General features: G+C 38.4%; 1 protein-coding gene across 2 annotated transcripts in view; it reads right to left on the reverse strand.

The window, feature by feature from the left end:
- Positions 1-2,246: 2,246 nt before the first annotated feature.
- SLC4A1AP (solute carrier family 4 member 1 adaptor protein) overlaps positions 2,247-26,295 on the reverse strand; it is a 28,979-nt gene continuing 4,930 nt past the window's right edge. Inside the window, exons 6-14 of one of the 2 annotated variants that reach the window (XM_058551538.1) lie at positions 21,827-21,987; positions 20,976-21,045; positions 20,405-20,591; positions 16,422-16,533; positions 13,710-13,947; positions 11,122-11,208; positions 10,331-10,398; positions 8,642-8,711; positions 2,247-2,588 (exon numbers count right to left, since the gene is read on the reverse strand). In XM_058551538.1, the coding sequence (XP_058407521.1) occupies positions 2,539-2,588; positions 8,642-8,711; positions 10,331-10,398; positions 11,122-11,208; positions 13,710-13,947; positions 16,422-16,533; positions 20,405-20,591; positions 20,976-21,045; positions 21,827-21,987 (1,043 nt within the window). In that variant the 3' untranslated portion in view covers positions 2,247-2,538. Of the gene's footprint in view, positions 2,589-8,151; positions 8,295-8,641; positions 8,712-10,330; positions 10,399-11,121; positions 11,209-13,709; positions 13,948-16,421; positions 16,534-20,404; positions 20,592-20,975; positions 21,046-21,826; positions 21,988-26,295 lie in introns of those variants that run through there. The other variant, XM_058551539.1, reaches the window with a different exon arrangement.

Here is a 26,295-nt window from a genome sequence, read left to right on the forward strand (position 1 = left end):
GGAGACTTGATAAGGTAATCAAGGATTACCTTGATTGATTACCTTGATTACCTTGATTTCCAGTAGCCACAAAACTGCAACCCATATAGTTCAGGAGGGGATAATTAGCCTTTTGAATAGAACTTTTCAAATATCCATGAACTGGGACATACATTACTTCCAAAAGGTGTTGTAAGGAACATCTTGAGCCAGATGAGACCTTGAAGATGAATTAGCCTAGAGCAGGGGTTGGCCAACTATAATCTGTGAGCCAAATCCAGCCTGCCACACATTTTTATAAATAAATATTTACTGGAACACAACCATACTCATTTGTGTATTGTCTATGCTGTCTGCACTCCAATGGCAGAGTAGCTCTAACAGCGATTGTATGGCTTGCAAAGCCTAAAATACCCGGCCCTTAACAGAAAAAGTCTGCCAACCATGCTCTAGAGGTTCTCCACTACTGGCTACACATTCAAATTACCTGGAGTGCTGTTAAAAGGGATCACTTCAGAGATTCTGATTAAATAAATCTGAGGGGGGATCCAAGCATTGGAACTAAAAACTTAAAACGTTTCCCTAGGTGATTCTCACGTGCAGCCACAGTTGAGAATCACTGATCTAATACAGTCTCCTCTCTCACAGATGAGGAGTCAGGCCCAGATGTTAGGATTTATCTCCTTTTTGTACTGAATAACAACTAGCATCTACAAAGCCCCATGAAGCACACCCATCCTCACTATCTCATTTGATTCTTAGAACAAATCTGAGGTTCAAAGAGCAGGAAGCATTACTGTCCCTGCTTCACAGATGACAGAATTGAGGCTCATGGAATGTAAGTCCTGTCCCCAAAGTCTCCATTTGAGTAAAAGGAAGCTAAGACTCATGTGCAGGTCTCTTCAATCAAGTCCACCGACCACTGACGTTAATTGTACAAGTTACATATTAATATTTTATTTTGGTATTTGGAGTCTTATTTGTTTTCAGAGTTTCTAGACATGGTACGATACCATATGGATGGCAAATATTCTAAACCATCCCCAGAATATTTAGAAATCTGCCTTCCTGAAGCAGACTATGCTCTGTGGAGCCCCTAGGATACATCAGGGTCATTGTGAAGATGGCGTGAGGAGGACAGGATGCGTGCACACGTGTGTGGGTTTGTCTGTGTGTTATGCATAGATCCAATCTCTGTGCCCTCACTTTAATCAATGCAGGTATACTTTTACCTATTCAAGTATTAGGATCCCACATACAATTTTGTTTGAATAAGGAGTTTCATCTTTGAAGATACTGACCTAGCTCAGACCTTTGTCCACTGTTTTGATCCAAAATGGCATAGTCACTGCCCCCCAATTCCTGTCGCTTCTTACATCATCAACAAGTTCTGCCCTATTGGTCCAAATGAAGTCCAAAATAATAGTTTCTCATAATACCAATACTGGTACTGTATTTGGAGAAATGAAAGACATCACTTTTAGCAGGCCAGACTTCCCACATCTGTCAGGGTAACTGAAGTTTCTCATCACTGCTCCTGCCTATCTCATGCATACTGTATAGTCCATATTAGGAAAGCACCATTCTCATCCACTTCCTAGCTGGGCCATAGCAGTCTTCCTGCCTGTTCATTATGTCTGCCTTCAGCCTAATCCACATGCTTTCTGCCTTGCTTCTACTCTTAGGCTTTCCTTTCCTACGGAAGTGAGGCATTAATGATGGGGGTCAGGGACGGCAGGGGATAAGACATCTTTTTGCATTTTTTCATGTTTCCAGAAAGGAAGGAACTTTTATTCCCCTCTCCATAGGGGTGAGAAGCCCCACACTGGGCAGAACACATCCAGCTTTTCATTCTATGACCTTACTGGAATGCTTCCACAGGAGGAGGAGTGACTAATCTGATTGGTCAGAATGCAGGATATTCAAAGGGCTGAGTTTTTATCAGGAATGGTGCCTGAGTGCAAGAGGTGTGCTATGGTCCCAAACTGTGTACTGATAAGTCAGGGTCTGTTCTCAAACCTGGCAGGAGGATTATAGAAGTTGGCGGGAGCAGGAAGCCCCTGCTATGCATCTATTTTTAGTTCCAAGAATGACAGGGACACCCAGGGTCACACCCATGGCATGACTTCATATTCAAGTTATTTGAGGAGGTAATATCAGTGAATCCTAGAGCCTAACTGCCAGAAGCACCCTATTGCTCAGGAAAGGCATAGTCCCTGAAGCTTAATGAAAGACACTGTGGCCTTAAATAAACATAAGAGACATCATCACATGACATTCTCATTTTAATAGAGTCATGTCTCTCACTTTACTAATTCTCAAAATATATGGTTACTTTTTACATACATACACAAACACTTTCAAACATAAATACCAAATTCAGGAGAATCAGAAGGGTAGATAAATTTAAGAAGCCAAGAAGAGCATGGAAGAAAAGGCCAGTCACCAGATTTAGAAATGATCATCTGAACACCTTCTCTGGACATTCAACTTGATATATTATCCCAAATATCCCATGTCACATGGTCCACAAGGTCTTCATCTAGGATTCTGCAGCAATCAATAGCCATACTTGTCATTAAGATGGGTCCTGCCATCTCCACTTTGGCCTAGATCAGAGTATAAAAAAAGAAAGAAAAAAAGACATTCACTTTTCTAAGGTCAGGAGGGAAAAGATATCCAGACGTCAGTGGGCCAAAAAGTAAAACAGATAAAGAGGTTTCTTCTATGATAGAAATTTACTTTTTGCATACAATTTCAAAATACAGTCCTCTTTTTACTTCTACCCTAACATCTATTAGCAGATAAAGAGCAAACATTTCTAGTAACTTAATTTCTATTAATTAGTAGTATATTAGAAAGCCAATCCATAGAAAAAGCAACCTGTGATGAGCACATGGGAAAAGAAGCATCTCATATATTGCCTGAAGGGTGTATGTATGAGCATAAACTGTTCAATCTCTGTAGAATGCATCTTAAAAATCTTCATAGCCTTTGATGTAGCATGTTAGTTTTTATGAATTTTTTTCTACACATGCACCTCTACTCTTACAAAATTACATACATTAGAGGTTACTTACTGCAGAGTTGTTTGTATTGGCAAAAGACTAGAAACACAGCAAATATCCATTGAGGGAATTGGTTAAATAAAAATATATCCATACCATAAAAAAGAACTTTGCTGCTACAAAAAAAAGAACAAGAAATCTATAAATTCAGCCTTAAATGACACATTATACCAGATGGACTTAACAGATATATACAAAACACTCCATCCAAAAGCAACAGAATACACACTCTTCTCAAGTGCACATGGAACATTCTCCAGGATAGATCATATGTTAGGCACAAAACAAGTTTTAATAAATTTAAGAAGACTGAAATCATATCAAAGATCTTTTATGACCACAATGGCATGAAACTAGAAATTAATTACAAGAAGAAAACTGGAAAATTCACTAATATTTGGAGATTAAACAACATGCTACTGAACAACCAACAGATCAAAATGGAAATTAAAAGAGAAATCAAAAAATACCTTGAGACAAGTGAAAATGGAAAATACAACACAGAAAAACTTATGCAATGCAGCAAAAACAGTTCTAAGTAAGAAGTTCACAGCGATAAACCCTACATCAAGAAACAAGAAAAATCTCAAGTAAACAACCTAACTTTACACTTCAAGGATCTAGAAAAAGAAGAACAAATGAAGCCCAAAATTAGATGAAGGAGGGAAATAAAGATCAGCAGAAATAAATGAAACAGAGACTAAAAAGACAATAGAAAAGATCAATGGAACTAAGAGTTAGTTCTTTGAAAAGATTAACAAAATTGACAAACCTTTAGCTTGACTCACCAAGAAAAAAAGACAGGACTCAAATAAATAAAATCAGAAATCAAAGAGGAGACATTACAACTGATACCACAGAAATACAAAGGATCATAAGAGGCTACTATGACAATTATACAGCAACAAATTAGACAACCTAGAAGAAATGGATAAATTCCTAGAAACATACAACCTACCAAGACTAAATTATGAAGAAACAGAAAAGCTGAACAGACCGATTACTAGTAAGGAGATTGAATCAGCAATCAAACACCTCCCAACAAACAAAAATCCAGGACCAGATGGCTTCATTGATGAATTCTACCAGACATTCAAAGAAGAATTAAAACCAATCCTTCTCAAACTCTTCCAAAAAACAGAAGAGGAGGGAACACTTCCTAACTCATTTTACGAGGCTAGCATTACCCTGATACCAAAACCAGACAAGGATGCCACATGAGAAGAAAATTACAGGCCAATATCCCTGATGAACATAAATACAAAAATCCTCAAGAAAATATTAGCAAACTGAACTCCACAATACATTAAAGGATCATACACTATGATAAAGTGGGATTTATTCCAGGGATGCAAGGATGGTACAATAACCACAAATCAATGTGATACAACACAGTAACAAAATCATACAATCATCTCAATAGATGCAGAAAAAGCATTTGACAAACTTCAACATCCATTTATGATAAGAACTCTGAACAAAGTGGGTATAAAGGGAACCTACCTCAACATAATGAAGGCCATATATGACAAGTCCACAGCTAACATCATACTCGATGGTAAAAACCTGAAAGCTTTTCCTCTAAGATCAGGAACAAAACAAGGATGCCCACTCTTGTCACTTTTATTCAACACAGTACTGAAAGTCCTAGCCAGAGCTATTAGGCAAGAAAAAGAAATAAAAGGCATCCAAATTGGAAAGGAAGAATAAAATTGTCACTATTTGCAGATGACATGATATTACATATAGAAAACCCTAAAGACTCCACCAAACAACTGTTAGAAGTAATAAATGAATTCAGTAAAGTTGCAGGATACAAAATCATATACAAAAATCTATTGTGTTTCTATACACTAACAAAAAACTATCAGAAAGAGAAATTAAGAAAGCAATCCCATTTACAACTACATCAAAAACAACAAAATACCTACGAATAAATTTAACTAAAGAGGTAAAATATCTGTACACTGAAAACTATAAGACATTAATGAAAGAAATTTAAGAAGACACAAATAAACAGATTTTTATTTGTTTTATTTGTTATTCCATCCCATATTCATGGACTGGAAGAATTAACATTGTTAAAATGTCCCTACTACCCAGATTCAATGCAATCCCTATGAAAATTCCAATGACATTTTTCACAGAAATAGAACAAACAATCCTAAAACTTGTATGGAACCACAAAAGACCCCAAATAGCCAAAGCAATCTGGAGAAAGAACAAAGCTGGAGGCATCATGCTCCCTGATTTCAAACTATATCACAAAGCTATAGTAATCAAAATAGTATGGTACTGGCATAAAAACAGACATGTAGATCAATGGAACAGAACAGAGAACCCAGAAATAAACCTACACATATATGGTCAATTTACTTACAACAAAGGAGCCAAGAATATACAATGGGAAAAGAACAGTCTCTTCAACAAATAGTGTTGGGAAAACTGGACAGCCACATGCAAAAGAATGAAACTGGACCACTATCTTACTCCATACACAAAAATTAACTCAAAATGCATTAAAGATTTGAATGTAAGACCTGAAACAATAAAACTCCTAGAGAAAAACATAGGTGGTAAGCTCCTTGACATCAGTCTTGGTGGTAAGTTTTTGTATTTATCACCAAAAGCAAAGGCAACAAAAGTAAAATAAACAAGTGGGAATACATCAAACTAAAAAGCTTCTGCACAGCAAAGGAAACCATCAACAAAATGAAAAGGGAATCTACTGAATGGCAGAAAATATTTTCAAATCATATATCTGTTAATGGGCTAATATCCAAAATATATAAAGAAGTCATACAACTCAATAGCAAAAAAAACAAACAATCCGATTAAAAGATGGGCAGAGGATCTGAAAAGACATTTTTCCAATACATATGGCCAAGAGGTACACGAAAAGATGCTCAACATCACTAATCATCAGGGAAATACAAATCAAAACTACAATGAGATATCACCTCACACCTTTTAGAATGGCTATTGCCAAAAAGACAAGAAATAAGTGTTGGTGAGGATGTGGAGGAAAGGGAACCCTTGTGCACTGTTGATGGGAATGTAAACTGGTACAACCACTATGGAAAACAGTATGGAGGTTCCCCAAAAAATTAAAAATAGGGGGCCAGCCTAGTGGTGTAGTGGTTAAGTTCATGTGCTCTGCTTCAGCAACCTGGGGCTCGCAGGCTCAGATCCTGGACGTGGACTTACGCACTGCTTATCAAGCCATGCTGTGGCAGGCGTCCCACATATAAAGTAGAGGAGGATGGGCATGGATGTTAGCCCAGGGCGTCTTCCTCAGCAAAAAGAGGAGGACTGGCAACAGAAGTTAGCTCAGGGCTAATCTCCCTCACCAAAAAAAAAAAAAAAAAAAAATTTAAAAGTAGAACTACCATATGATCTAGCAATTCCACTTCTGGGCATTTTTCTGAAGAAAACAAAAACAGTAATTCAAAAAGATAATATGCACCCCCATGTTCACTGTAGCACTATTTACAATAGCTAAGACATTGGAAACAACCTAAGTGTCCACCAATGGATGAATGGATAAATAAAATTTGGTATATATATACATATACATATATATATATATACACAATGGAATATTATTCAGCCACAAAAAGAATGAAATCTTGCCATTTGAGACAACATGGATGGACCTTGAGGGCATTATGCTAAGTGAAATAAGTCAGACAGGGAAAGACAAATACTGCATGGTATCACTTATATGTGCAATCTAAAGCAAACAAACAAAAATCCAAGCTCACAGATAGAGGGAACAGACTGGTGGTTGCCAGAGGCAGGGGGTCAGGGGTGGGAGAAATGGGTGAAGGGGGTCAGAAAGGACAAATTTTCAGTTATAAAATATATAAGTCATGGGGATATAATGTACAGCATGGTGACTATAGTTAATAATACTGTATTGCATATTTTAAAGTTGCTAAGAGAGTAAATCTTAAAAGTTCTCATCATACACAAAAAAAATTTTCTAACTATGTATGGTGACAGATACTAACTAGACTTATTGTGATCGTTTCGCAATATACACAAATACGGAATCATTTCATTGTACACCCGAAAACTAATATGTCAATTACACCAAAATTTTAAAAAGTAATTAAAAAAAACTATAAATAGTTATGAAAGGATCTCCATATATAGTGTGAGGTGCAAAATAGCAAGGTGCAGAATACGCTTCCATTTGTGTAAAAAAAAGTGGTGAAATATTACATATTTTATTGCCTACATAGGAATTTTATATAATATATGTAAAAATTCATAAGAAACCGATATTTGGTTGTCTTTAGAGGAAGAAAAATTGGGTAGCTGACACACAGCCAGAAGATATTTTCTGTCACTTTAAAGAAAATTTAAAATACAGTAGTTCTCCTTTATCTGCAGTTTCACTTCCCACAGTTTCAGTTACCTATGGTCAATTGTGGTCTGAAAATATTAAATGGAAAATCGCAGAAATGAACAACTCGTAAGTTTTAAATTGCATGCCGTTCTGAGCAGCATGATAAAATCTCTCATCCCGCTGCGTCTCACTCGGGACGTGATTCATCCCTTTGTCCAGCACATCCATGCTGTATATGCTACCGGCCCGTTAGTAGCCAGCTTGGTTATCAGATTGACTGTCTCAGTATCACAGTGCTTGTATTCAAGTAACCCTCATTTTACTTAATAATAGCCCCAAAACACATGAGTAGCGATGCTGGCAATTTGGACATGCCAAAGAGAAGCCCTAAAGTGCTTCCTTTAAGTGAAAAGGTGAAAGTTCTCGACTTAGTAAGGAAAGAGAAAAAAATCATATGCCGAGGTTGCAAAGATCTATGGTAACTTTTAGTACAGTATATTGTTATAATTATTCTATTTTATTATTAGTTATTGTTGTTAATCTCTTACTGTGCCTAATTTATAAATTAAACTTTATCATAGGTATGTATGTATAGGAAAAAACATAGTATATATAGGGTTTGGTACTATCTGTGGTTTCAGGCATCCACTGGGGGTCTTGGAACATATGCCCCAGGGATAAGGGGGAACTACTGTATATGCAAAAGTAAAGAGAAAAATATAATGAACCTCCATGTACCCAGCACCCAGCTTTAACAATTATCAATATGTGGCAAATCCTGCTTTATCTAGTAGTCCCTCCCTACCTTCCCTCATTCTCCACCACTGGATTATTTTAAGGCAACTCTCATCTTTGGGATATCATTCCATCTTTGAACACTTCTGTACATATTCCTAGAAGACAAGGACATTTTCTAAAAAACATAACTCAACAATACTCACAGTTAAAAAAAATTAACAAAAATTTCTTAGTATCATCAAATGTCTAGCTAGCGTTCAAAATTATCTTACTGGCTTATAATTTTTTTTTAACAGTTGTTTGTTTGAATAAGGATCCAAACAAGGTCTACAAATTATATTTGGTCGCTACGTCTCTTCAGATCTTTTAATCTACCTATTCCCCCAGAATGGGGACTTTTTACCACATACTCTTATAACTTTCTTATTTTGAAACTTAAATATACATTACCTATTCAAAAATGTAAATAAAGAAATCTTAAAGAAAAACAAAAACAATTTACCTTCAGGTGGGACCCACACACAGTAGTCTGGGTCATCTTCTGGATATTTGGAGGAAAGTGTTAGTGGAAGCTGCAAAAAAAGATAGGTTATTTTACTCAAAAGAATTTTAACTCTAAGAATTATTGTCCCTATGCCTGTCAGCAAACAAAAACCGAGAACAGTTTCCATTAATGATCTTGACATAAGTAACCTATTTGGGGGAGCATTCTCTCTCTCTGAACCTTGATCTTTTTCTGTAAAGCCTCAACAAGCTGATTTTCAGCCAGTGAGAGTGATGTGATGTTTTTTAAAAGGGCCAGTTAACACAGGTATGAGTTCTAAATGGTATAACCCCAAGAGAAGGAAATGTGGCATTTGCCTTTTGACCTACGTGCAGAAAAGACTTAACATGGCAAGCCTGACTGATATCCTTTGAAAGGCCTGTGTGCAAGGTTGGCCCTTGGCTGGCATCTGGGAACTTGAATTTCAGGAGGGTTCCCACTACCCTAACTGATAAGAATGGCTCACTGTGCCTAAACTGTTTGTACAAACAATGTAGTTTATGCTGAATACCTGCTTTCCTTTTTGGAGAATGGCATTTGGGTACATGCCAGACAGGAGGTGCCTATGTGAACAGTCTCCATTAAAAATCCTGGATGCTGAGTCTCTAATGAGCTTCTCTGGTTAGCAACATTTTACAAGTTGTCACAACTTGTTGCTGGAGGAAAGCACATCTTGTCTGACTCCAGTGGAAAAGAACCCTTGGAAGCTTGTGCTTGGTTTCTCTTGGACTTCACCCCATGTGCCTTTTCCCTTCGCTGACTGTGCTTGGTATCCTTCTGCTGTAGTAAATCACAGCTGTGAGTACAACCATATGCTGAGTCCTGTGAGGCCTCTTGCAAATTACCAAACCTGAGGGTGTACCTCCTGACACAACCTAGCAATCCCACTTTTGGGAACTTACTGTATCCATACAAAATTATGTATATACAAGGTTATTCATTATAGCACTGTTGTAATAAAAGACTAGAAATAATCCAAGTGTCCATCTATAGGGAACTGGCTAAATACAGTACATCAATACAGTAGGAAGCTCTTGGTGTACTGACATACAGTGATTTCCATGATAGGTAAAAAAAATCAAGATGTAGGGCCGGCCCTGTGGCTTAGCGGTTAAGTGCACATGCTCCACTGCTGGCGGCCCGGGTCCACGCACCGCTTCTCTGGCCATGCTGAGGCCGCGTCCCACATACAGCAACTAGAAGGATGTGCAACTATGACATACAACTATCTACTGGGGCTTTGGGGGAAAAAAATAAATAAATAAAAATCTTTTAAAAAAAAAAAATCAAGATGTAGAATGCAGTACATTACATTCTACCTTTTGTGAAATAAAAGGTGGAAAATAAGAATATATTATCCAAGTGTCTTTGCATGGCATACTAGGATATGAAGAAAGATTCACAAATTAATAAAAGAGGTACGTGAACAGTTATAGGGAACAAAGTAGATGGAGACAAGAATAAAGAATTCAAAAGATAAAAATTCAAAAATAAAAATAAAAGCCCAGACTTCTAGAAGAGGGGGTATAAGGCAGTTGGGAACTCTGTTAAGACAATTCCTAAAGATTCAGTCTTCTGGATGTGGTCCATGACAAAGGGATTTATTTTTACTTCCAGAGAAGTGAAGATTATGACTAAAGTACTTACTTTCCCTGGACCAGGAACTTTCTTTTTCTTCAATTCATCTCTGCTTTTCTCATATTCATTCTTTGATGCTAATTTAAGAAAAAGAAAAAAAAGAGGCAATAGCTATTTCAGAATAAGTAAAAGAAAAAAGAAAAATTCCTCCTAAGAGAACATTATAATTATTGAAGCAAACATGTAACAACTGAATTCTCAAAAATTCCTTCTACTACTGTAAACACTACATTAAGAGAGAATGTTCCCTTACTAACAACCCTAGTTTTCAAATCCTAAAGCTATTCTACAAGCTTGAATATAATCACACCATTTGAAAAAGTAAAGGAAAATGGGGCTGACTTTACTATTCCACAGTTTAACCATTACAGTTAAAAGCAGTAGAAAACCAGAAAAAACAGTCCTTTTAATAGGCCAACCTTTCAACCAACTTCCTTTAATAGTTTTGGAATCACTCCCATGATAGGCACATATTCAACTCTAGATGTAAAATCGTGGAGGGCTTTGCATGGCCAGAGGGAAGCATGAAGGCATTAAGTGCTTTGAGGGTCAGAGAAAGGGAACCTCAGGAGGTAGAAGAGGAGTAAAGAAAGGCAAACAGAATGGCACCAAACATAAACCTCTCATATATTCCAATTTTGTCCAGGGCTCTGGCAGCAGCATCTACCCAGTGTCTGAAAGGCCATTCTCTGTGCTGCTTCAGGTCAGCTGCCAACCCCTCCTCTATGCACAGTAATGGAGTCGTAGCACAGTTGGTTGCTTGTGTGCAGAGCAGCAATGGAGTCAGCTGTACTACTTGCCTGAGGGTTCTTCACATGATGCAGCTGTTTCACTAATCTCCTGATAATCTTTATTCTGTTCCACTTGGCTGAGTTGAGACATGTTTTCTATAAAATACAGAACCAAAACATATGGTTATTATTTAATTCATGGTGGGGAACCAAGAAAACAAAAACAAAAGAAAAGCTAAGTTCATAAATAATCATCCAGTTTTACTATCATTAGCTTCAACTAACTTTAATTAGGTTTTCAATAAATGTGCGTCTGGATGACTAACAGAGAACCACCAATTTTCCACTTTAAAAACTGGCCAACTCTGAGGGAAAAGTTTTTAGCAATACTTACCAAAAGTCTTAAAAATGTACATATTCCTTGGCCTAGAAATTCTACTTCCAGGAACATATTCAAAGAAAATAATCAGAGATGAGCACCAAGATTTATTATATACAAATATGTTTATAATAGCAAAAATTAGCAAATAACTTACATGTCGAACAATAGGGAGTTTATTAAATAAATTACGGCATACGCATGTGATGGCCCACTATGCCCCTTATTAAAACCACATTTTAAAAGAATATTTTTAAGACATAGAAAAAATAGGTTATAAAAGGTTATAAAATAGTATGTACACAGCAACTAGAAGGATGTGCAACTATGACATACAACTATCTACTGGGGCTTTGGGGGGAAAAAAAAAGAGGAGGAGGATTGGCAATAGATGTTAGCTCAGAGCCAGTCTTCCTCAGCAATGTTAGCTCAGGGCTGATCTTCCTCACAAAAATAAATAAATAAATAAATAAATAAAACTGTTAAAATAGTATGTACAGGGGCCGCCCAGTGGCGCAGCGGTTAAGTGCACGCGCTCCGCTGCGGCGGCCTGGGGTTTGCAGGTTCGGATCCCGGGCGTGCACCGACGCACCGCTTGTTAAGCCATGCTGTGGCAGCATCCCATATAAAGTAGAGGAAGATGGGCACGGATGTTAGCCGAGGGCCAATCTTCCTCAAGAAAAAAGGGGAGTGTTGGCATCAGATGTTAGCTCAGGGCTAGGCCTCCTCACAGAAAAAAAAAAAAAAAAAAAAGTATGTACAATACGATCCCAATCTTGTTAAAAAAAAAAAGAAAAGGCCTGGAGTAATCCCTAATCAGATGCTGATTTATTAATCAGTGTATCTTATAAACCAAATTTGTAAATCTGCTATTTTTATGCACACATATTTACTTTGGTCCCTTAAACAAATACAATACTTACTGCCCCCCTTTCTGCTGACCTGTTTATGTACCACCCTCACAACCTATGGATCAAAGACCAGACTCAGAAAAAAGTATGTGTAAGTACTTTTTTTGAAAAGGCCAAGCATTTTGCCAATAACTAAACAAAGGAGAATGCAAATAAAAGATTTACTTCTCACAGATGAGGAAACAGTAACTTTTCTGTTTCTCAAACAACTGGAGATGATTCAAGAGAAGAGCTACACCCCAGGCCTCGTATTTTATGTAGACAAACCTGGTTTGTCTCAGAAGTACACATGCATGCATTCTCACACATACTTAATGCAAGTTTTTTGTTCTTCCTCATGCTCCCTATTTTCTGTGCAGTCTTAATCTTGCTAAGCAGTTTGGCCAACCTGCAGGAAAATAAGCCCTGCAGTTGACATGGGATAAGAGGATACTAAAAAGATAAACAATCATCTCAGGGGGTGTGATGGAGGAAGATTTCTCTTTTCTTCTTTGGACTTTTACGTATGATCCAACATTTCTAAAATGAACACATATTCCTTTTATAATCAAAAGAAAATACACTTAAAAACCAATCAATCCCCTCTTTCACCATTTTTCATCAAACCTTTGCTGCAGTGGGTAAATATTATGTGCTCTCTGCTGGGTACATGGACAAAAAGATGAATAAGGCATCATGCTTCCTGAGAAGTATGTCTAGTGGGTATAACTATGCTTAGCCTCTGTTTTAGGGATGAGGAAAAAATGAGTAAGGGGAGGCTTATTCTGAGACCACTTGATTAGGCCCCATCATCACCCTATTCCATTGCCCTCCAGTCATACAGTAGCAGCAGCTCAGGACCGTTCCACAGCAGCTGTGGTTTCACATTCTGCAGTTTTCAATTTTCCATAATTCTGGAATAGACAGGAAATATCTGCCTTATTTTGCAATGAGGATAAATAATGACTGGCAGTCAAAGAAAGACCAACAAAGCATGTTTCCACAGAGTCAGCTGTATCACATATCTCAAAGTATCAAAAAGTCAAAATGCAGGGGTCAGCCCCGTGGCATAGCGGTTAAGTGCGCGCACTCTGCTACTGGCGGCCCAGGTTTGGATCCTGGGCATACACCAAGGCATCACTTGTCAAGCCATGCTGTGGCAGCGTCCCATATAAAGTGGAGGAAGATGCGCACGGATGTTAGCCCAGGGCCAGTCTTCCTCAGCAAAATAGAGGAGGATTGGCATGGATATTAGCTCAGGGCTGATCTTCCTCACAATAAGAAAAGTCAAAATGCACAGGCAACAACTGGCTTTGCTTTTTTAAACCTACCCACAATTAACGCAAATGCCCCACTGAATAGCACAGGAAGGAGCAGAAAGATAGTACCATGGTTTTTCGTTTCTTTAGAACACGTGAGATCTGTGGGAGGACTCGTTTCCTGCACTGCTGCTTCTTGCTCCATCTCCTGCTGTAGCCTGCTGCTTCCAGACTCCATTTTTTTCTTCTCATGGTCCTCCTTTTCTTTCTCCTCTTCCTCTTCCTCTTCTTCCTCCTCTTCTACTTCAGGCTCATCCTTCATTGTCATTAGAGTTGGAGGGAGTTCTGGACGCTTAGGGGGTAACTTCTATGAGGGAACAAAACCATGAACAAGTAGTTCTACATAATCATAAAGAGACAAATCTCTTCAAGAGGGTTAAGCTAAATGTGTAGGATGTAATCTCTCTAGGTTGATAAACCCTGCAGGAGTTTGCTGAAGTAGGACTTGCACATGGAATTTTATCCATCTATAGACCTTTAACAAGTATCTTTATTAGTTTCTAGGGTCAAAAGAATATTAAACATGAAACAGCTTGTAGGGAACTGAGACATTTATGCCAGGTGAGTATCAACTGCAGGAATCCTAATGATGTTAAAAGATCTTAATTCATGGGGCCGGCCCCGTGGCTTAGTGGTTAAGTGCATGCGCTCCGCTACTGGCGGCCCGGGGTTCGGATCTCGGGCGCGCACCGACGCACTGCTTGTCCGGCCATGCTGAGGCAGCGTCCCACATACAGCAACTAAAGGGATGTGCAACTATGACATACAACTATCTACTGGGGCTTTGGAGAAAAAAAGGAGGAGGATTGGCAATAGATGTTAGCTCAGAGCCGGTTTTCCTCAGCAAAAAGAGGGGGATTGGCATGGATGTTAGCTCAGGGCTGATCTTCCTCACACACACACAAAAAAGATCTTAATTCATTACCAAATCTTCTAAGGAGTAAATCAGACACACATTTCTAAGAAATAAATCACTTGTACAGCTTTTTCATTTTAGATTTAACAGTTTCAAGGAAACAAGACATGTAAATCAGTAAAATAGATCCTGAAGAAAAGGAAGACAGCTCTTAAAGAATAAGGTCAAATATTCTAATCAAGACCTTTCAATAAAAGTAATTATTAGAAAAGGTTGATCACAGCTTAAAGAATAGAGAGAAGGTACCAAAGTATATGTTGGGTATACCATTTTTTAAATATAGGATTTAGTTCAGGAATCCTCTAAGGAGAGCTTTTTAGTAAAGAGTTTTTCTTTTAACTAAAACATAAGTACTCCCTCCCTCCCTCCCCTACCCTCATAGAAAAGCCTCTATCTCAGGTAAACCACATACCCACTCAGATCATATGGCTGGGACTTCAGACTTCTGCCACCAGAGGGCAGTTTACCCTAATTCAAAGTGTTATGGACTGAACTGTGTCCCCCCAAAATTCACATGTTGAAGTACCAACCCCCAGTACCTCAGAATGTAACTGTATTTGGATATAAGGTCTTTAAAGAGGTGATTAAGTTAAAATAAGGCTGTTAGGGTGGGGACCTAATCCAATATGACTGGTGTCCTTATAAGAAGAGAGAGAGAGAGACACCAGGGGTGCAAGTACACAGAGGGATGACCATGTGAAGAGGCAGCAACAGGGCAGCCATCTGCAAGACAAAGAAAGAGGCCTCAGAGGAAACCAACTCTGCTGACACGTTGATCTTGGACTCCTAGCCTTCAGAACTGTGAGAAAATAAACTTCTGTTGTTAAAGCCACGTAGCCTGTGGCATTTTGTTATGGCGGCCCTAGCACACTAACACACAAGGTTCAGCTCTTTGGGGTGATAAAAACCTTTTAAAAGCTGAATCTATAAATAGTGATGTACACAAAGCAAAAACACACATCAGTGAAGTATTAGAGGATAGCAGAAAGACCACAAAACTCAAAAGACAGAAGACCTGGATTTGATTGCCAGTGTAGTTACTTAATGATGGTGTGATCTTGTAGTTAACCTCTCTGACTCTGTTTCCTCACCTGTGAGAGGTAATAATTCCCACATGTCATAAGGTGTTGGAAGGATTAAATGAAGTAAGGAAAAACCATATGGCAGAGCCAGGTGCACAGACGATGTTATTAACAAATGTTAGTTGAGTCTGAATATTACAACATCTACCCACTAGGAAAAAAGCATTTAACACAGGATACCCTTTCTCAAATGCAACGTTCATCACAAATTAATAAATTAGTATTCTAATTTACAAATCAGTTACATGCAAATTGACTGACATGAATTGATTCATCAATTCTTGATAACTCGGGGCTGGCCCCATGGCTTAGCGGTTAAGTGCGCACGCTCCGCTACTGGCGGCCCGGGTTCAGATCCCGGGCGCGCACCAACACACCGCTTGTCCGGCCACACTGAGGCGGTGTCCCACATACAGCAACTAGAAGGATGTGCAACTATGACATACAACTATCTACTGGAGCTTTGGGGAGAAAAAGGGAAAAAAAAAGGAGGAGGATTGGCAATAGATGTTCGCTCAGGGCCAGTCTTCCTCAGCAAAAAGAGGAGGATTGGCATGGATGTTAGCTCAGGGTTGATCTTCCTCACAAAAAAAAAAAAAATCTTGATAACTCTAAGCTGAAGAGAAAAATCCAAGAACCAAGTCCTGGGAAAGATGTGATCATACCAAGCCAACAGCCCTTTTTCACATTACTATGGAATGAGTCATGTCAGCTTTGAAAAGAGGAAAATTAGCTCAGGATAATTCAACAATGAAAAGTTTAACACGTTGATCCACAACTTACCCCTACTGTTCCAGTTTTTAATTTGAATTTGCTTCCTCCTTTCATGGCACCAAAGAGAGGCAATGTAAGCTTTTTAGCTTTGTTTTGTGCATCTGCAGTCTGACTTTCAGTCCTAGGAAGAAAGAATAATTATACATATCTATTCCAGTGAGGCCAAGGTTTTATCTAAAAACATCATGACACTGTCAAAGAAACTTTTGGCAAAACAAAAATTTCCACAAAATGAATATCTAAGCATAGACCAGTAAGAAAGAGGTATTCAGGCCAACAGAGTGTTGTCACAGACAAAGAGCTATTAAGGACAAGCTGAGGCTGCTACCTTAGTTTAGTAATTTGCAACATGCTACATGACTGCACATTCACAAAATGATGCCTATGGTACAAAGGTCCTTGGCAAAGGAGAATATATAAGCACGACTCCATCCCCACCAAGAGGCAGGAGATGGATCCATGGTTTAAAGCCCTATTTTCTACCAAGCTCTGAAGAGGACTCACAGTGCCTTACTTCCCTGGAGTCCACACTTATCATAACCACACACAACAGCTCTGAGCACAGAAGTTTAAAAAAAAAAAAAAGTGTATGTGGGTAGGGGGCGGGAGGCAGGATACTCTGTGTAGTGAGTAATAATAAACACATAATGGGAGACCCTGCAACTAGTGAGCTTGTCAACATTCTCATTGGCTGGACATAGTTATAAAAGCTAAGCCCACTAGGGTAAAGCTGAGGAAGAGCAAAGAGAAGAGACTGCAGAAATTAGGAAAGAGTGGGGAAAAAAGAACAGAGCAAAAACGAAAAGGATGGCGGTTGAGTTGATAAGACACTTAGAGAGTAGGCAGAGGTGACAATGACAAAGTAGCATGAGGAGACAGAGGGAAGAAAGCCCTATGCTTTCTTCACCTGACCACAGGACAGCCCTGCATTCTGGAATATAAGGGACAGCAGTGGCACTCCTGACTCACAGTGACCATCAGGAAACTGACCACCCTGCTCCACCCTGCAGCCCCCTTTGCCACTACTGCCTTCCTTTACTTAAGTCTTACCCCTCAGTGGTGCTCTAGGGCTTAGCCTCACCCCCTTTGTTTCTACCAGAGACAGACCCATAGCCTTGCTAAGGCCACGAGAAGAATCCGGGCTGCCTGGACTTAAAGACTCTTTGCTAAATCATGATCCTTCACAGCCCCTCCCCACAGGCCTTAGGAAGATTCTAGCATAGAAAGACAAAGGTAAGAGCAACACAGATATTTTTCCGCTCCATTAAATAGCTTGGCTGGCCTGGAAGATGTGCAAAGACAACCCAAGGAAATGAAAAAGCAGAAGATGGGCTCAAAATCAAGAGTTGATTGTGGGGGGAGAGGGAGAGTTAGGTAGAAAGTTTGAAAGTTCAACTCTCAAGTGAGAAGAGGAGGGAAAAGATACACAGCATCTGAAGGCCAGTATCTAAAGTAGGAAAGGGAGGAGAAACTAGGCAGATAGACAGAAGGAGGGGAGGCTCTGGAGGAAGCTGACACATGTCTTCTAGTTCAGAACACCTCACAGGGCTGATTTATCAAGTTAAAGGATTACAGAGTCGGAATTAAAACTCACTGTTAATTTGTTTACCCTGGACTATGCGTCCTGAGTTTTTACCTTTTCTCCACAAAAACGATGTTACAAACAGTTGCTTAGGTATAACAGATATAGTAAAAATTATGAAAATGATGACAACAATAATACATATATGCCACCACTTTGTTAAGTGCTATTCATTTAATCTTTGCAACGTCATTACTTCTAATTTATAGATGAGGAAAGCCAAAATCAAAGAAGTTACATAACTTGCCTCAAAATACCCAAAAAGTAATTGATAGAGCTGAGAATGAAACCCACGATGTCTAACTCCTTACTCCTCACTATCGGTAAGGTAACTCAAATATCATTTGGGTCAAATAGACTTTTGTGGACTGATCACTGCATTAAATATCCAAACTACACACAAATGTCTGAATAAACCTGCTAGTAATTTGGGGATCAATTTTCTGTACAGATGATCAAGGGCTCCAGAAACATTTTCTCTTTACATCTCTATAAGGAGAGGTGCTTCTCAATATCTAGATACTCTCCTATGCAACGCCCCCAGCATTAAGTTACAGGTTTTGTACACAGGGGTGAGGGGCTGAATAAATGCTTACTGACAAACTAAAGCAGTGCTTTCTAACAGAACTTTCTACAATGATGGAAATGTTTTGTATTGCACTGTCCAATACAGTAGCCACTAGCCATATGTGGCTACTGAGCACTTGAAATGTGACTAGTATGACTGAGGAACTGAATTTTTAATTTTATTTTACTATCACATGTGACTATTGGGTGCTGTACCAGACAGCACAGATCTAAAGACAACAAGGAACTTTATATAGTTAACTACCTTCATAAGTGAGTGAACACATCTAGGCAGTACCACTTTTTAAGATGCCCACCTGGAGTGTGCTCATTGTGAGGTGCTTATTTCTACAACAACCTACTCAACATTTTCAAAACTTGCTGAGATCATAAAGAACAAAATTTTAAAATACTGTCAAATTGAAAGATTGGATCTCTCTCTCTCTCACACACAAACACACACACTCACAAATACCAGCCAAGTCTAGGAAAAATTATGCTCAAAATCTTATTTACAAATTACTCTAAAATCTTCTAGATGTCTGCAAATGGATTTGGGTTAATGTCTTCCAATAACTTCCCAAAAATCAAAGCTAACAATAAAATCAACTTCAAGGGATTACACTTTCTCCTCTTTTAAAGGAAGAAATTACTTCAGTATTTAAATATATTAAACAATTGTCAACTGGTTCTTAGGGATGATAGATAAAGGCATTAAAATGACAATCTGAGGCTAGCCTGGTGGTGTAGTGGTTAAGGCCGGTGCGCTGTACTTTGGCGGCCTGGGTTCATGGGTTCAGATCCCAGGCACGGACATACACCACTCATCAAGCCATGCTGTGGCGGCGACCCACATACAAAATAGAGGTAGACTGGCACAGATATTAGCTCAGGGCCAATCTTCCTCAAGCAAAAAGAGGAAGACTGGCAACAGGTGTTAGCTCAGGGCCTCACCAAAAAAAAAGACAATCTGAGCTCATATCTTTTCATCTGTGGTTTTAAAATGATAGATAAAAAATGGTATTACATTGTAGTATTTGTATTTCTCTTATTATGAGTGAGGTTGAGTATCTCTTTATATAGTTAAAAGCTATTTGTATTTCTTTTTCAGTGGCCTGTCAGTTGATATCCTTTGCCCATTTTTCTCTTTGGTGGATGGCTGTCTACTTATCATTCATAGGTCTTTTTTTTTTTTTTTTGTGAGGAAGATCAGCCCCGAGCTAACATCCATGCCAATCCTCCTCTTTTTGCTGAGGAAGACCGGCCCTGAGCTAACACCTATTGCCAATCCTCCTCCTCTTTTTTTTTTTTTCCATTTTTCTCCCCAAAGCTCCAGTAGATAGTTGTATGTCATAGTTGCACATCCTTCTAGTTGCTGTACGTGGGACGCTGCCTCAGCATGGCCGGACAAGCAGTACACCGGTGTGCACCCAGGATCCGAACCCAGGCCACCAGTAGCAGAGCGCGCGCACTCTACCCCCAAAGCCATGGGGCCAGCCCCACAGGTCTTTATATATTAAGGTAATTAGCCTTTTGTGCATGTTACTCTTTTAAAAAGTTTATTTTGCATTAAAAGATAAAGTAAAAAATTCAGAGCCTTCCAAGGAAACAGAAATCAATATAGTTTTCTCTAAAAATCCTATAGCAATCCATATTTCACAAATGAGTTTTTAATCACAAATGAAATGGGTTTAGTTATAAAACCACTGCCTTCTGTGCTTTAAAGCATTTCTTATATTCTATTTTTGTTCAAAAATGATTATCTAAGAAAATAAAGATATAATTCAAAATGTAATCTATGCAAACATGCTTATTTAAAATTCCAAGTATAATTAAGACTTACTTTTTTAGTTCTGGAATCTCTGCTGGCTTTACAATTTTTATCAACCCTTTAAGTCTCTGTTGTTCTTTCCTCAGTTCAAAAGTTCTCAGGTGAAGTTTCTTCCGGGACACACCATCTAACGCACTCCCTGATTTCATTTCTGACATGAATGCATCTAAAGAGTCCTGAGATGATGACTCTGATAGAGCTGTCCAAGAAAAGGATGATACATGTTTAGAAAGATGGCCCCAAATATTCTAAAATTCAGCCAAAGTTTTCACAGAAAAGTCACTAATGCAGAGCTAGACAGAGGACATTACTGATATTAGAAATAAGGAAATAGGTTATAGCTGGGAGACTCTAGGATGTCACTTTGCTTCAATGGGCTTCATTCCCCTCTTCTATTAAAAAAGGGGTTAAACCAAATAATTTATAAAGTTCTTTCTAGTTCTAAAACACTATGTTGCTCCCCAGAAAGGCTCCATACTCTGTATGATATATCTTATTAACCAATGTAGCCTCAGTGTCTAGCACAGTGCACTACACATGGTAGATGCTCAGTAAATATATGTTTAATGATTCATTACATTACCTTTGCTTGAGGCTTTCAGTCTCTCAGAAATTTCAGAGAGTTCCCTTTCAGCATCATTTAACTTTGCAACCTGTAACACCCAAATTAACAGAGTTAGCAAATGTTTTTCTTCTTTCAAAACATGGTAGTTTTCCTTATCTTTCTCCTCTTATTTTCACTATTGTTACAAGTTTTAAAAGGATTAATTCAGAAGTCCAGTTAAATCTGCTCCTTATGGAGTTAACATTTTCATTTGTTTATTTAATTCTAATTCAATTAATTTCTGAATTAAAGAACTCAGAATTACACAGAATGAATGTACAGAACACAGACTTTATTTTACTCAAAAGAAAGACCTCAAAGCATTTGTTTTCATTGACGAATCAAAAGGATTAATGTTGGGTAATGTTTTAAGCTCTCAGTACTACTTAATATAGTGAAAACACATGCCTCCTTATGATGATTTCATGAAGGATATACAGTTTAAGACTATTACCAAACTATACTCTTCAAAGTTCCTTTCACGATTCTTGACTGCCAGAAACCTAAAGTCAATTTCACCTCAGAATGTCCCAATTTGGACTTTTTCCTTCTTTTTTGAGGGGGTAACATCATATCCAAAGAATGCTCATTAATGGATCAATATCCACCTAAAGGTGGATAGAGTCTCTAGCAGCAAACCAAACTTTTTTCCAACTTGGATAAGACTAGTTGTTTGTTACCATCAAATTTACAGATGACAAAAGTTATACTTCAGTACCAGATTTCAATGCTACTGCTTTTAAAATTATAATTATAAAACAAATTTAAATAATATATTATTGTACAAAAAAAATTAAACTACCACAGCTACTTCTAGAAATAAAACTTGCCAATGATTCAAAGGTCTCTGGCTTCTCTTCAATCTTTCCAGCCTTCTTCATTCGGTTCAGACGCTTCTTTTCAACCAGGCCAGTCCGATCAAGAAACGTGTCATCATCACTATCATAAAAGTCTTCATCTTCCCAGTTCTTGGCTTTCCTTTTCCGAGATACTAGAGGCAAATAAAATAAATGATAATGAAATATGTTTAAAAAAATAAAAAGAAAGAAGGCAAGTAGGCAAGTAGCTTAAAATATCACCATCAATTAGTGAAAGATAAGAATTCAACAAGCTGCCAAACTACATGTAACAGTAAAAGGCTAAACCATGAAGACATTATGTTAAGTGAAATAAGCCAGACACAAAAGGACACATATTGCATGCTTCCACTTATATGAGGTACATAGCGTAGTCAAATTCAGAGACATAAAGTAGAACAGTGGTTACACCAAGGACTGGGAGAAGGAAGAATGGGAAGTTGGTGTTTAATGGGTACGAAGGGTCAGTATGGGATGATGAAAGAGTTATGAGATGGACAGCAGTGATGGGTGCACAATAATGTGAATGTATTTAATGCCACTGAACCTTACACTTAAAAATGCTTAAAATGATAAATTTTATGTTATGTATATTTTACCGTAATAAAAAATTTAAAACAAAGGGTTAATGTATTTAATGAGCAAAAAGCTCTCAAAAATCAATGAGTAAAAAAGGAAAAAGATAAATGATGAAAAGGCCAATAATCCAAAAGAAAATTTTAAAAATAATAATAAAAAAGTTACAGAAAAAGAAACATGAATGGCCAACAAACATTTGAAAAGATGTTAAGCTTTTTTTTAACAATTAAAAAAATACAAATTAAAATAATGAGATACCACTTCTCACCTATTAGGCTAGAAAAAACATCAAAAGATTAATAATGCCCAATTTGGCAAGGATATGGGGAAAAGAACTCTCAAACAATTGTGGAAATGTACACTGATACAATCTTTTTGATGGTCAATCTTACATCTGTCAACATTAAAAATGCAATTGATCCAGCAATTCTACTTATAGGAATTTATTCCATAGATATCAATGCAACATTGTTTGTAACAGTGAAAATCTGCAAAACCCATCAACAGGAGACCACAGTAGCCATTATTTTTTTGTCTACCCTACACCATCTTACTCCCCTTCTGGTAAAAGTACCCCCTTTCCTCTAGAGAACTCCTCTCCCATTCCATCTGGATTAGGGGTAGTCATATGACCAAGGCCAGATCAATCCTTCCCTCATATTTATATTTATTTATTTTTTTGTGAGGAAGATCAGCCCTGTGCTAACATCTGCCAATCCTCCTCTTTTTTTTTTTTTTTTGTTGAGGAAGATTGGCCCTGGGCTAACATCTGTGCCCATCTACCTCCACTTTATATGGGATGCCGCCACAGCATGGCTTGCCAAGAGGTGCATTGGTGCACACCAGGGATCCGAACCAGCGAACCTCGGGCCACCGCAGCGGAGCACGTGCACTTAACCGCTTGTGCCACTGGCAGGCCCCCCTCATATTTATATTTAGATATAGGGAAAAAGAGGCTCTCTTTCCAATGAGGTTATTCAAAAGGAAAGATATAAATCCAGGGCTATAAGCAGCCGGCTTTTCTGCATGGGGTAAAAAAATCTGTCTACAAAATAAAACCATGCCCTCGTGAGACAGGCTCACTCACAGATACACATACAGAGCTTATATGTGTCTTAGTGATACTGAGGTCTGGTTTGGTAGCAGTAAGTTCTGATTCCAGAACCTGAGGTCCTGGTTCATGTAGTTTTTCATTCAATCCCGTGAGCTACTCTTCCCAGCTTTTACAGCCAATAACCTTTCCCCCTAAGCTAGTTTGAATTGGGTTTCTATTATTTGCAACCAAAACAGTCCTTATTAATATAAACCCGATAATTTCCGGGTTAAGATGGTACACTGAACATACGTATCTAATTTCACTCTCTTCCCATACCCCACTAAAATTGCAGTAAAGAGACCGTTTTTTAAAGACACTAATCTACAAAGACAAGGAGAATAGGAGAGCAACACCAAAGTTTTGGGAATCAGAAAGCAGACAGACGAGTGGACACTAACTTAGCAGAACTAAAAAAGATGAATCCTAAATCAACAGTGTGGGGAAAGCTGAGAACCAATCTGATTATACTACAGAATCCTCAGAAGGATCTGGAACCAGACATGGACAGTAGTGCTAAAATAAGGAGAACTGAGTAAAAGCTGGTTGAGAAACAAATCCTCTTCCCTGACTACTCACTTCCTTCCCACCCCTAGAAAAAATCGAGAGGTTAATCTCTAGAAAAGGTAAAAGAGAAAGTCTTTGGACTGTGGGTTGACCAGTACAGTTGAGGGCATGTGTAATATATTCTAAAAATAGTACTGTCCTGAAAAGAGCTGAATGCTGAGAACCTGCTCAGCCTCTTCCACTGCTTAGCTCTGTGAACACTGGCAGCCAATCCTCCCCTTTCATGCAGGAGATTGGAAGAGCACTCTTTGGGGAGTCTTGCCAGTAGAAGAGGAAAAACCTAAGAATACTTACATGAGGAGTTACCCAACAAAAGGCCCACCTACATTACTCTATAGTGTTGTGCAAAGTTAACAAGCCTCACCTATATATTACAAGTTGTCAATCACCTTTTCTCGTCCCCAGATAAGAATCTACAACCAAGGACTGACTACACAACACCTAAAAAAAATCTCTAGGGGCTGGCCCGGCGGCACAGCGGTTAAGTGCACGCACTCCGCTTGGTGGCGGCCCAGGGTTTGCAGATTCAGATCCCAGGCGCGCACCAGTGCACCACTTGTCATGCCACGCTGTGGCGGTGTCCCATATAAAGTAGAGGAAGATGGGCATGGATGTTAGCCCAGTGCTGATCTGACTCACAAAAAAAAAAAAAGAAAAATCTCTAACATGCAGGGCAGAGACCAAAATAAACACAAAGAAAAACCAACCTAGAGAAAACAGATTAGCAGAGAGATAAGATATTTACAACCTAGGGCCAGCCCCGTGGCTTAGCGGTTAAGTGATCGCGCTCCGCTACTGGCAGCCCGGGTTCGGATCGACGCACTGCTTCTCCGGCCATGCTGAGGCCGCGTCCCACATACAGCAACTAGAAGGATGTGCAGCTATGACATACAACTATCTACTAGGGCTTTGGGGGAAAATAAATAAACAAACAAACAACAAAAAGATATTTACAACCTATTAAACAACAACAAGATACTATGTTGTAAAAATATTCAAAGTACAAAAATGAGGTTTGGAAATTAAAATCTTGATAGCAAAATAGAGACAGAAAGATAAAGCTGCAGAACTCTCCCAGAAAGAACAAAAAGATATAGAGATAGAAAAATTATATCTAAATAATTATATTTTCAGAATGGAGGGTTTAATAAAGTTTACTTGCTACAGAGCCTTTCTCAGGAATCCATGAAAGCATGTTCCCCAAAACGAGACAGTAGACCAAGAAAAATGAAAGACATGAAATCCATTGAAGACTATCATCATCCATGCCCTCTATTGTTGTATCAGCTTTTTAACCTGCTAAAACTACAGAAAGATGTGCTCCACTAACACAATGGAATAAATCAAGAAATACGAGAATCTGAGAATTGAGAAACAGGAAATCCAACCCTGGAGAAACACAAAGGAAATCTCAAGAATGACAGCAAAATGAAGTCTCAGATAAAGTTCTGCAGCAGGACTAGAGAGCAGTAAGCCCTAAAAGAAGGAGAATAGTGCTCCTCAGAGAAATGTCTCCAAAAAAACCAGAACTGATAAATCAGTTAATGTGAAATGACCATATGGAAAAACACACTGAAAAGCTACTGAAAGGTGTGGGAAGAATGAGCAAGAGGTACTCCCCACCCCCCCAAAAAAAATCAAACACATGAAAAACAAACACAGGTCTTCACTTTAGGAAAAACAAGGAGATAAAACTGCTCAGTTGTGACTAATATTTTGCATAAACATAATCATGTAAATACTAGATACTAATTTAACAAAGTCAACAGATAATGTTTAAAATAAATAGCTCAAAATATAACAGCATACTCTTGGATATTTTTAAATGCCAGAAGAAATAACCGAAAGAGTTAAAAGCCTTCTAGGGATGAAGACTGGGGAGGGGCAACATGAGAAACAAGTATAGTTTGTTTTAAGCCTTTGGTAGTTTTAACTATATATAAATTACTTTGCAATAATAAAAATTAATTTTAGAGTAAATAAAAATATAATATAAGCCTTACTAATAAATGATGGTATAAACAGAGGTTTTTTGTTTTTTTTTTTTTTGTGAAGAAGATCAGCCCTGTGCTAACATCTGCCAATCCTCCTCTTTTTGCTGAGGAAGACTGGCCCTGGGCTAACATCCGTGCCCATCTTCCTCCACTTTATATGGGACGCCACCACAGCATGGCCTGACAAGTGCTGCCTTGGTGCACGCCTG

The sequence above is a fragment of the Diceros bicornis genome, chromosome 12, assembly GCF_020826845.1.
Source record: "Diceros bicornis minor isolate mBicDic1 chromosome 12, mDicBic1.mat.cur, whole genome shotgun sequence".
NCBI lineage: Eukaryota > Metazoa > Chordata > Mammalia > Perissodactyla > Rhinocerotidae > Diceros > Diceros bicornis.